The sequence below is a fragment of the Mangifera indica genome, chromosome 14 (assembly GCF_011075055.1).
Source record: "Mangifera indica cultivar Alphonso chromosome 14, CATAS_Mindica_2.1, whole genome shotgun sequence".
Taxonomy (NCBI): domain Eukaryota; kingdom Viridiplantae; phylum Streptophyta; class Magnoliopsida; order Sapindales; family Anacardiaceae; genus Mangifera; species Mangifera indica.
In genome coordinates, this window is record NC_058150.1 from 837,488 (window position 1) to 850,124 (window position 12,637).

Below are 12,637 nucleotides of genomic sequence, written 5' to 3' on the forward strand. Positions count from 1 at the left end.
AACCTCTTGAAACCATTCCGTCACTATCAAAGCCAACCATAAAGACAAAGGGATGATAACTTTATGAACTGAATATTAGCTAGTTAGTTCAATATATTCAAACTCGGGTAGATTTAAGCCAAGAGATGATTGAAATTCGATTTATATCTATAATATTTTGTTCAAACTTGAGGCCATTTAAACTAATGTAAAGCATTTCCAGAGTGTTGCTGAGCAAGTTTATAGCATAAAAGTGAGCAAGAGAGTACAAGAAACACAGACAGATCATCATTTTGCAGAGAGTAACAGGAAATAAAGCTATTGGCGGTATGCACATAAACCAACAGATACTTCTGATACACATTCACAGAATTGCTTTCAAGCTATAACAGCTCATTCATATCTGTAACATCACAGCTTTCAAACTAAACAGAAACTTATATAATATATCAGCAGAAATATGCTTCAGTACTACCAATTTATATCAACTTATGGATGCTCTGACAAGCACAGAAATTTATTATATTATGGTATATTTATCAGAACACTAACTTTAAGACGACCCTAAGAAGTTATCAACACTGGAATTAGTTGTCCTTGACAAGAATTTCATGCAAATTGGTGGCTTTATGCCTGCTAGAGAAAGAATTGAACTTGGCAAACTCCATATTCCTTCCCCACAAATCAAACCAGAAGCCACTGCTGGTCCAAAATTATCTGCTTTGATCTTGTCTATCTTTGACCATACGAATAAAATCAAGCTTCCAACACACATGTCAATCGCAAAGTATGGTCCCAAGTAAAAAGGTATAGCCATAGCCATTGGAAGAGGAATGTAGGACCCAATCTTTCCCAAGGTATCCCTCATCAGGTTTATCACTACAGCGCTTCCAAAGAATATATAACAAAGCAAGAGGCATTCCTTTGGCAGAGCTGAGAAACCTTCTACGCCCAATTTAGCCATGTTCCGGTACACAACAGCAAGGGGAGCAGGATATTCACTTCCAGGAAGACCAAGGTCATCAAATGCCTTGTAGAAAAGCCAAAAGACACAAGGGCTAATGATACACCCCATTGCAGTGCCTATAATTTGGCTCACAAACATTGAGCGAGGAGATGCTAGAGTCAAATAACCTGTCTTGAAATCTTGTGATAGATCAGAGGCAGTTGTAACAATGTTCATCATGACTCCACATGCTGCTAAGCCAGCAACAACACCACTGTGCGCAGAACCAGCCCATGCCCCGATCATAAAGATTGCAAGCTTTCCATAGGTGGATGCAAGAGACCAATCTGTGAGTCCACACCCATATGCATTACAGAAAGCTAAGGTTGGTGCACAGATATAGATGACCAACACATAATACCATTGAAGTTCAGGAATGATGTGTGGAAGAGAGAAAATAGAAACTGCAGCAATCGTTACATATCCTGCAATTGTAAACCATGTTGGAATGTGATCTTTAAGGAATAGTTGGGTGCGTTTTTGGTCATCATAAGAGAGATTAGAGATCAAAGGAGAATCTTGGTCTGCTATGGGGAGGTTGATGGTCATCTCTCGATTACGCACTTGATGAAACAAGCCTGAAAGGGTTTGAGTGAGCACCTTGAAGAAGTTGTACAGTCCATCACCTAGGATAATGGCTATGGCGATAAATACCTGATTTCAGGATACAAAGCAGGCATTAAAAAGGAGGAAACACCTCAATATGGCATCAGTATAAAACACTTTTGCCAGATTATCTGAAATACCCTGTAACCTTGAATGCCATGTAGGCTATATTGGTCAAGACCTTTACTGTACCAATCACCTTCCTTATTTTCTATGAGAGGCCACATTAGACCCCAAGAAAGAATTCCACCAACCAAGACAGATATATTTATAAGGTAGGGACAAATCATCCCAACTCCAACATATGTTGCTGAGAAGTCAAAGTAAAACCTGCACATTTTGATGCTCACTCGGCCTTAAACAAGATTTAATGAGTAGAAAAGGGCTGCTGATAAGTAAAGTTAATATGTTTCTTACCAAAATTTTAAGTCATGGATGTACTTGTTTTTATATGCTTGGAGATCAAATGTAGGGAAGTGAGCAAATCCACAATCATCTTCTCCGGCAGTAAAGAACCATTGGAAGAAACCCCACAAGAAGCTGAAGGAGAAGAATTTGCCAAGTGTTCTCACTTGTTTCCTGTCCAAGAACATCACAGATTAAAATGTCTTAGAATTTCTATGATCACAGATTAAAATGTCTTAGTATTTATATGATAGTACTAAACTTTGCTAGCTTGGCTCCTTCGATAGTGTGGAAGCTATTGATTAAATAAGCAGTTGCAGTACCACTTGGATATGTCAACTTAAAGTCTACGATCATAATCTGAAATCAAACATTCATTAAACCAATCAAGAACTGACAAAAGTAAAGTATTGTCAAGATCAAGTTAGAAAACAAATTTATTCAATCTTCTTTTTGATGTCATTCAAATGCCTTTGAAGATTGTACCTTTCGAAGAGGCACCACAGAGAAAAGAACAAGAAAACTGACAATGAAGAGAAAGCCAATTATCCAGCTGAGTGAAGGGTTTTTGAAACCATGGTTTGTGTCTTCAGATTGTTCAGCAATTCGCTCACTCAGTCCAAAAAGGTAACTCCCGAAGCCCCCTGTTTGTCCACAGAAGGCAAAAATTACAGAACATTCAACACAATAATATGGCATATTTGTGAAATAAAACTTGCAGCTTGCTCACATGCCATCTTACATTTTCAAGAATAAGTACAGAATAGCAAAAAAAAAAAAAAAAGAGAAAATCAACATAATGCAGAGTTGTTATCCCAATACAGATGTTTAAATGGGGACAATTTTGGTGGAGCTATTTTCAAATAATTAGAGGGAAACTAAATTGTTTCCAGTTCCATTTTGGAATGAGAAAAATTTATGGACACAACAAAAGAGTTGTGTTTGTATCAATCTCGGTTCATTCTCAATATGTTCTATAGACTTTTATGCATATTATTCAAGGCATCAATCTCAGTCCAAACTCAATAAGTTCTAAATGAACTGTATTAGATAGCTTGTGTACAAGCTTTCAAGTGCTTCTCTGTTACAAGACACATACAAACTCATGAACGTATGACATATCATTAATTTTGTGTAAAAAGGTAAGAAGATTGATCCTAAAATATCTCCATTAATTCACTTATCATATTGTTCATTTGAGAGTGGAGTGGAGCGGAGCTGAGGCAGAGTCAGCTGTATCATGGGACCATGTGCTCTGCTCCTCACATGCAGTAGCACATAATGACAATATTCCAATGCCATGCCGGCCTAGCTTGTAATTTTTTTCTTTTTTATCTTCTAATTTGGTTTATATATTTTCTTACTGCAAAGAGATGATTCCAATAAAAGAATGTACATAAGACAAATGGACAAAATACACAACCAAAAAGAAAGGATCACTTCTTTGACATTTACAATGATCCTAATTTGTCAACTATTTTACAAAGTTCCATTTAATAAGATTCCATCACACTGACTTTCACTTTAAAAATCAGAAATCATAATAGTGATAACTTAAGTGAAAAGTGAAACAATTATTAATTAGATAAGATTTTTTTAGATAGACGTATGAATATAGTGTAACTTAAACACATTTTATTCCTTTTATAAGGTCATTTTTCGAAAAATGCAAGTTCATTCACTCAATCTTGGGATCATTATCATCTCCACTATATTGCTAATGGAGCCTAAAAAAGACAAAAGCAGGAAGAGGAAGAAGTTTTGACTACAATGGTAAGATACTTGAAAGTTATCTACAAATGTTTCCACAGAATTCAAGAACTCAAAAAAGAAAATTTTGTGACGCTGATACACTCAAAAAGTGGCTTGATTGCTTGAGTGGTTTCAATACTTGCCGTCTTAGACAATTTTAAGTCCCCATTCAGACTGGTAGTCCAACTTATCTATAAGCTTTGAAACTTAGAAATTGACTTTGAAAAACCGGCATAAAAAAAAGACTTCTGTTAAAAGCTAAAACTGACTTTTTGGCTTCAAAATCCTAATTTTTCCATCACATTTTGGAATAAATTTATACTCAATTGACTAGTCTGCAACCAAATATTCTAGTAACATCAAAGTAACCTTTAATCATTTTTAAAAACATTTAAAAGTTGAAACTTTTCGTACAAATGATTACAAGTTTTTCAAAAAAAAAAAATTACTGTTTGAACATGAGACTAAATTAGATCACAAAGTAAAGGAGAAAGAAAGAGGCTGAAAATCAACATTACCACTGAAGGCTATGCCGGAAGAGGCCACAACACAGGTTTGAATGACTGTATTCTCCTGCCTGGTCAAGGTTTGTTTTAAAAGACTAAATTTTTCAAGAAATTTAGTCCAAGTCTTAACAAAAAAGAACCCCAGAAGGCCGGCGCAGACATTGAGAGAAGGAATAATACCAGTAGTGAGATTCAACTTCATTACAATGAAGCTGAAAAGTACACTCAACACAAAGCTCACTACAAAGGCTCTCATTGTCAACTGTCTCCTCCATGAAGGAATTGGCTTGTTCTCAAAAGCTGTCTCTACTGAAAGCACCTCCTCTTCTCCTCCTCCTTCTCTTTCTCTCTGCTTCTTCTTCTTCTCCTTATCATAACCCTCTTCTGAGTTGAAAACATTCTCAACTTCTGCTTCCTCCTCATTTCTCCTCCTGTGTTGATCCATTTTAGCTCAAATATCGTATGCATAAAATAATTTTATATATTATCCAATTTAATCCAAACTTAAACATTCAAATTTGGTTATAAAAAAGATAAACTGTTAAGAGAATAAACATTAATTGGAATCTTAATCGTTAAAAAATTTTTGAATTTAGTATTATATTTGATTTGATTAGGGTATTTTTAAATGGTCCAAAATGACTATTTTTTACTCTTTTTTTTTTTAATTACTTAATTATTAAAAATTTAAATACTTATTTATATATTAAATTTTATTAATATTATCATAAATAAAATTATCATTTAAAAAATTTATTTAAACTCATATCTTAAAATTATCTTAAAATTTTAAAATATTTATTTTTACCTCTTATTTTTATATATTTCAAGTTTAAAAATTAATTTCGTCTCTTATCCCCACCAAAGTCTAGTTTTAAACTTTTTTTTAATTTCAATTTCACCCTTTTTTTTCTCTCTGTCCCTTCCCCCTTCAATTATTTTTGTTTGAGGTAAAAACAAAAAATCATTCATCTTCGTTAATACAATTCAAGATAATTCCATTGATTTCATCTATTTTCTTTCTGTTAGGGTGTTGTATTTTGAGAAATCTTACTGATTTTTTTTCGTTTTGAGTGAGCCTCCGTGAAGGAATGTTGTTGTTTTTAGAGTATTTTTTCACACGAAAACTCATATATTGTATTTCTTGTATAAATTGAAAGATTCTTATATTATAAGTTATAAAATTTTACTGTTCTAACCAATTTGACAAAAGGAAATTTTTTTGTGTTAGATAGCATGATATTTTTTAAGAAATCCAAAGGAAGTAAATATTCTTTGAGCAATTATTTTATGTTCTTTAATATTTTTTGCATGTTATAATTACTCGAAAATTATATATATAAAATATTGATGATTTGCCCAATCAGACTAAGACAGACTCCAACCAAGCCCTTGGTGGAGTTAAGCCCTAGTTCCGATGAGAACACGTTCAAACTAATTGTAATTTTTCACAAGAAATAACAATTTTCTATTAAAATTTTATTTTTTTAAAAAAGAAGAAACTGTAAGATTAAGATGAAATCTTATTTATTAGATAAACTGGCGGAATAAGATTGCACAGAGAATCCAAAATCTTAGTAAACATGAAGCATACAAGAGTTAAATCTTAACAACACTCAGGTGTATATGGGCAACTACAGGTTGGGGGTCCTTGAGCCAAATGAGCAGAAGACGGCTCTTGTCTAGCACCTGCAACAGAAGATGGCATGGCGGCTAACACCATCACCATTATCATCACAAGCACTAGCTTCACTGCAGCTTTGAACATGTTCTCCATTTCTGTTTAGCTTTCTCTCAAGCCAAGATTCAGAGGAATGCTTTCCAATGGAGGAACTGTTTTCACAGTCTTTCTTCTTATATGGAAAGAAAGAAAGACTTCTCTTAACATGCGTTTTAAATGTGACAAACATTGAATAGCACACAGACTTGTTTTCTTTATTTGGAAGGTCATTATTTTATTTTATTTTTTGCAATTTTACCTTTCAATTAAAAGGTTAAGACACATAAATCTCACAGACTATACAAGGGAGGTACATTAATGGAGATTAAATTTTGATAATGACCAAATTAATGACATCCCAAATAAAGAAAATCAGTTACATAAAAGTCTGTGCCGTATTCAATGTCTGTCACATTTAAAATGCATTTCAAAAGATAGTCTTTCTCCTGTATAAGAAGCAGAACTCTGCCAACAGTTGAAGCATCGCATAGAAAGCTGAACAGAGATGGAGAAAATGTTCGAAGTTGCAGTGAAGGTTGTGCTTGTGATGATAATGGTGATGGTTTTGACTGCCATGCCATCTTTTGTTGAAGGAGTTAGAGACCAGTTTGCTTCTGCTCATCTGGATAAAGTGCAGTGTCCTTGCCCTTATGCGCCAGTTGACTGTTGCAACGTTCCTCCACAAAATTGACTGTTGTATGTTTTTCATCTTCAATAAGATTTTGGATCCTACGTCCAATCTTTTATCTTATGAATAAGATTCTATATTTTTAATTTCTCCTTTGTTTCCTTCTTTTCAAAATGAGGGTAAAATTACGATTATCTCCAACGTTTTTTAATTCAAACTGCGTCTTGATCCAATCAAATCAAATCAAAGGTTTACTCCAAATCTTTTTCAGTCTTGTTAACATTAATAAATCTAATTGAATCGTAGCTTGACGCAGTTTGACAAAAACGCAAACCAGTCCTTAGCCAGATCAAAGGTCTGATCCAAGCACATGGATTGTTATGTTAAGTCCCAACGATTATAAAAATTTTTATTATCCAAAAACCTTATTAAATACTGAGCGTCAAGCCCAACAGTAAAAAAAAAAATTATTATCCAAAAAACAAAGTAAATATTAAATCTTAACAATTGTAAAAAAGTTTTCAACAACTATAGGTATTGACATCAATAAGATTGAATCATGGCTCAATATAATTTGTCATGTTCAACCGCAGTTCAAAGTAATCTAATAACAAATCTTTAAATCAAAATTGACCCGACTTAGCCTGGCCATTGGATTTGGCCGATCCGCCTGGAAACAAAAAGTGTAATATTTGTACAGAACAATCTTTCAAAAGCAAATCAATCATTAAAGCATTCTTTGGTTCAATAATATTTGTGATTTCTTCTGCAATTTGCCTTAATAATCTAGTCCTCTTAAACCATTCCGGAGCCATCAAAACCAACCATAAAGATTAAGAGATGATAAGTTTATGCACTGAATATTAGCTGGTTTTAAGATTAAGAGATAACAAGTTTGCGCACTGAATATTAGCTAGTTAGCTCAATATATTGAAACGGTGAATGCGCTGATTGAAATTAGATTTAAATCTATAATACCTAATTCAAACTCAAACACATTCAAGTTAATGTAAAATGTTACCAGAATATTGTTGACAAGATAAACATTGTTGTCAATAGATAAACAGTAACATTAAAAGGGTAAATTGTATCCGGAAAGATAAATGATCTAAACTCAAGTTGAGCTAAAGTTCTAACTCGAGTTCGGCTCAAATCAACCCTTAATTAGAAACTAATTAAAACAAAAGTGCTGTTGCCAAGCCAAGTTTATATCATGAAAGTGAGCTAGAAATCATTTTGCAGAGGGTAACAGAAAATAAAGCACTCGGCGGTATGTGCATAGACCAACAGATACTTCTGATAGAATAGATATTCACAGAATTGCTTTCAAGCTGTAACAATTCTTTCATATCTGTTACATCACAGCTTTCAAACCATACATAAACTTATATAATATATCAGCAGAAATATGCTTCAATACTACCAATTTATACAAATCCATGCATGCTCTGACAAGCAAAGAAATTTATTATATTATGCTATATTCATCAAAACACTAACTTTAAGACGACCCTAGGAAGGTATCAACCCTGGAATTAGTTGTCCTTGACAAGAACTTCATGCAAATGGGTTGCTTTACGCCTGCTAGAGCAAGAATTGAACTTGGCAAAGTCCATATTCCATCCCCACAAATCAAACCAGAAGCCACAGCTGGTCCGAAATTATCTGCTTTGACCTTGTCTATCTTTGACCATATGAATAAAATCAAGCTTCCAACACACATGTCAATCGCAAAGTATGGTCCCAAGTAAAAAGGTATAGCCATAGCCATCGGAAGAGGAATGTACGACCCAATCTTTCCAAAGGTATCCCTCATCAGGTTTATCACTACAGCGCCTCCAAAGAATATATAACAAAGCAAGAGGCAATCCTTTGGTAGAGCTGAGAAACCTTCTACGCCCAATTTAGCCATGTTCCGGTATACAACAGCATAAGGAGCAGGATATTCACTTCCAGGAAGCCCAAGGTCATCAAATGCCTTGTAGAAAAGCCAAAAGACACAAGGACTAATGATACACCCCATTGCAGTGCCTATAATTTGGCTCACAAACATGGAACGAGGAGATGCTAGAGTCAAATAACCTGTCTTGAAATCTTGTGATAGATCAGAGGCAGTTGAAACAATGTTCATCATGACTCCACATGCTGCTAAGCCAGCAAGAACACCACCGTGAGCAGAACCAGCCCATGCCCCGATTGTAAAGATTGCAAGCTTTCCATAGGTGGATGCAAGAGACCAATCTGTGAGTCCACACCCATATGCATTACAGAAAGCTAAGGTTGGTGCACAGATATAGATGACCAACACATAATACCATTTAAGCTCAGGAAAGATGTGTGGAAGAGAGAAAATAGAAACTACTGCAATTGTTACATATCCTGCAATCGCAAACCATGTTGGAATCTGATCTTTAAGGAATAGTTGGGTGCGTTTTTGGTCATCATAAGAGAGCTTAGAGATCACAGGAGAATCTTGGTCTGCTATGGGGAGATTGCTGGTCATCTCTCGATTACGCACTTGATGAAACAAGCCTGAAAGGGTTCGAGTGAGCACCTTGATGAAGTTGTACAGTCCATCACCCAGGATCATGGCTATGGCAATAAATACCTGATTTCAGGATACAAAGCAGGCATTAAAAAGTAGGAAAAGCCTCAACATGGCATCAGTACAAAACACTTTTGCCAGATTATCTGAACATACCCTGTAACCTTGAATGCCATGCAGGCTAGTTTGGCCAAGACCTTTACTGTACCAATCACCCTCCTTATTTTCTATGAGAGGCCACATTAAACCCCAAGAAAGAATTCCACCAGCCAAGACAGATATATTTATAAGGTAGGGGCAAATCATCCCAACTCCAACATATGTTGCTGAGAAGTCAAAGTAAAACCTGCACATTTTGAAGCTCACTCGGCCTTAAACAAGATTTAATGAGTAGAAAAGGGGTGCTGATAAGTAAAGTTAATATGTTTCTTAGCAAAATTTTAAGTAACGTACGTACCTGTTTTTATATGCTTGGAGCCCAAATGTAGGGAAGTTAGCAAATCCACAACCATCTCCTGCAGCAAAGAACCATTGGAAGAAACCCCACAAGAAGCTGAAGGAGAAGAATTTGCCAAGTGTTCTCACTTGTTTCCTGTCCAAGAACATCACAGATTAAAATGTCTTAGTATTTATATGATCACAGATTAAAATGTCTTAGTATTTATATGATAGTACTATACTTTGCTAGCTTGGCTCCTTCAGTAGTGTGGAAGCTATTGATTAAATAAGCAGTTGCAGTACCACTTGGATATGTCAACTTAAAGTCTATGATCATAATCTGAAATCAAACATTCATCAAACCAATTAAGAACTGACAAAAGTATTGTCAAGATCATGTTAGAAAACAAATTTATTAAATCTTCTTTTTGATGTCATTCAAATGTCTTTGAAGATTTTACCTTTCGAAGAGGCACCACAGAGAAAAGACCAAGAAAACTGACAATGAAGAGAAAGCCAATTATCCAGCTAAGTGAGGGATTTTTGAAACCATGGTTTGTGTCTTCAGATTGTTGAGCAATTCGTTCACTCAGTCCAAAGAGGTAACTCCCGAAACCCCCTGTTTCTCCACAGAAGGCAAAAATTACAGAACTTTCAACACATTAATATGGTTTATTTGTTAAATAAAACTTGCAGGTCGCTCACGCACCATTTTAGATTTTCACAAATCAGTACAGAATCAAGTAGCAAATGTAAAAAGAAAAGAAAAAATCAGCATAACGCAGAGTTGTCATACCAATGGAGATGTTTAAATGGGGACAATTTTGGTGGAGCTATTTTCAAATAATTAAAGAGAAACTCAATTGTTTTCAGTTCCATTTTGGACCGAGAAATAGTTATGGACACAACGAAATTGTTTTCATGATTATCATCACAATAGTAAGATATTTGAAAGTTACCTACAAATGCTTCCACAAAATTCAAGAACTCAAAAAAAGAAAGTATTGTGATGCTGATGCACTCAAACAGTGGCTTGATTGCTTGAGTGGTTCCAATACTTGCCATCTTAGACTATTTTAAGTCCCCATTCAGACTGCTTGTCCAACTTATCTATAAGCTTTGAAACTCAGAAATTGACTTTGAAAAACCAGCATTAAAAAAAAAAAAAAAAGAAGCTAAAACTGACTTTTTGCCTTCAAAATTCCATTTTTTTGCAATAAATTTATACTCAATTGACTCGTCTGCAACCAAATATTCTAGTAACATCAAAGTAACCTTTAATCATTTTTAAAAACATTTAAAAGTCGAAATACAAATAATTACAAGTTTTTCAAAAAAGGTTACTGTTCATACAAGATTCAAACATGGACTAAATTAGATCACAAAGAAGAAAGAAAGAGGCTGCAAATCAACGTTACCGCTGAAGGCTATGCCAGAAGAGGCCACAACACAGGTTTGAATGACTGTATTCTCCTGCCTGGTAAAGGGTTGTTTTAAAAGACTAAATTTTTCAAGAAATTTAGTCCAAGTCTTGACAAAAAAGAACCCCAGAAGGCCGGCAGAGACATTGAGAGAAGGAATAATACCAGTAGTGAGATTCAACTTCATTACAATGAAGCTGAAAAGTATACTCAACACAAAGCTCACTACAAAGGCTCTCATTGTCAACTGTCCCCTCCAAGAAGGAATCGGCTTGTTCTCAAAAGCTTTCTCTACTGAAAACACCTCAGCTTCTCCTCCTTTTTCTCCCTCTCGCTGCTCCTTCTTCTCCTTCTTATCATAACCCTCTTCTGAGTTGAAAGCATTCTCAACTTCTGCTTCCTCCTCATCTCTCCTCCTGTGTTGATCCATTTTTGGCCTGAGAAAAAGAAACTCCTACGAATATTTGATAAGGAAATATTTGAAAATACAATAAAAATGAACCTTTTTCTGTAGGCAATAAAGAAGGTCGTTGGCCTTTATAACAAATTACAAGGTTAGAAAGCAATGTTATCACCGTTCTCACCTCAAGACCGTGAATCCCGAAGGAAAATTAAGGACGTTTTTTAAGTCCCAAAAGTTTACATTTGTCACAATTCGCCCCTTAAAGTTTGATAATGATAGACTTAAAAGTAGTACAAAATTTAAAAATATTTATGGGAATATCATTAAAATAATAAAAAGGATTAGCCGTAGAGAGAAAGTGTAATAATAAATAAATATTTATAAAATTCTCCGCCGTTTAAGATTTCTCGTATTTAAAAATATTTTATTATTAATAATAAAAAATTATCATTAAAATATATTATTTTATTTAAATATAAGACATAAACCAATTGATAAATTAAAAATTAAATTCAATTAGAAAATAATTTAATTTTATATTCAATCTTAATTAATTTAAACTTAAATATTTAGACTTGCTTAAACTTAACTTTTTTTTACCAAAATTGATTTAATTTTTGACTTAAATTTAACTTATTTAATCAGAGTTTGAACAATTTGAATTATTTTCGAATTGAATCTAACTTTATATATGTGTGTGAGAGAGAGAGAGAATTGTTTTTTTTAATAACTTATTATTGACCAAAAAAGTCTTCATTTTTATTTTAAATTAAGAAAAATAATTAATTAGATAGAGATAAGAGTGTGAACCAAACGGAAAGTTGACATGCAAAACTTGATTGGCGCCAGACTGGCAACCTGTCTTTTAATGGGACTTGATTGATACTTTTCTATTTTGATGGCCGTCTCGTCTCTTTGGTTGACTACTAAACTGCCTGCATTTTCCACAATTAATGAACGAGTTGCTTTCACACCTCTAAATTTTCATGTTTAGCCAAAACATTCCCATCATTAGTTTAAAAAATCTAGGCTTTCACCAATCATCCCCGTATGTTTGAGAATTTCATCAAGTAAGAGAATATAAAAATTATTAAACATTTATTTTTTTATCCATTTTTCTTTTCAAAACAAGATATGTTTGAGGGTGAATTGTAATTTTCAAAAATATTATATTATTAATATAATTTTTAGGGATTTTAAAATATAAAATAAATTTGGCGTGTTTTAA

At 34.0% G+C, this 12,637-nt stretch overlaps 2 protein-coding genes across 2 annotated transcripts; both read right to left on the reverse strand.

The window, feature by feature from the left end:
* Positions 1 to 287: 287 nt before the first annotated feature.
* LOC123196460 (probable metal-nicotianamine transporter YSL5) lies at positions 288 to 4,744 on the reverse strand. The gene is made up of 6 exons (XM_044610505.1): positions 4,267 to 4,744; positions 2,483 to 2,640; positions 2,259 to 2,356; positions 2,033 to 2,170; positions 1,732 to 1,921; positions 288 to 1,639 (listed from the first exon to the last, which is right to left on the reverse strand). The coding sequence occupies exons 1-6, from the start codon at positions 4,697 to 4,699 to the stop codon at positions 533 to 535; spliced, it is 2,124 nt and encodes a 707-aa protein (XP_044466440.1). The 5' UTR covers positions 4,700 to 4,744; the 3' UTR covers positions 288 to 532.
* A 3,134-nt stretch (positions 4,745 to 7,878) lies between these two features.
* Positions 7,879 to 11,527, reverse strand: LOC123196461 (probable metal-nicotianamine transporter YSL7). The gene is made up of 6 exons (XM_044610507.1): positions 11,004 to 11,527; positions 10,047 to 10,204; positions 9,828 to 9,925; positions 9,605 to 9,739; positions 9,304 to 9,493; positions 7,879 to 9,210 (listed from the first exon to the last, which is right to left on the reverse strand). Exons 1-6 carry the CDS (start codon positions 11,434 to 11,436, stop codon positions 8,104 to 8,106), a joined length of 2,121 nt encoding a protein of 706 aa, XP_044466442.1. The 5' UTR covers positions 11,437 to 11,527; the 3' UTR covers positions 7,879 to 8,103.
* Positions 11,528 to 12,637: the final 1,110 nt, after the last annotated feature.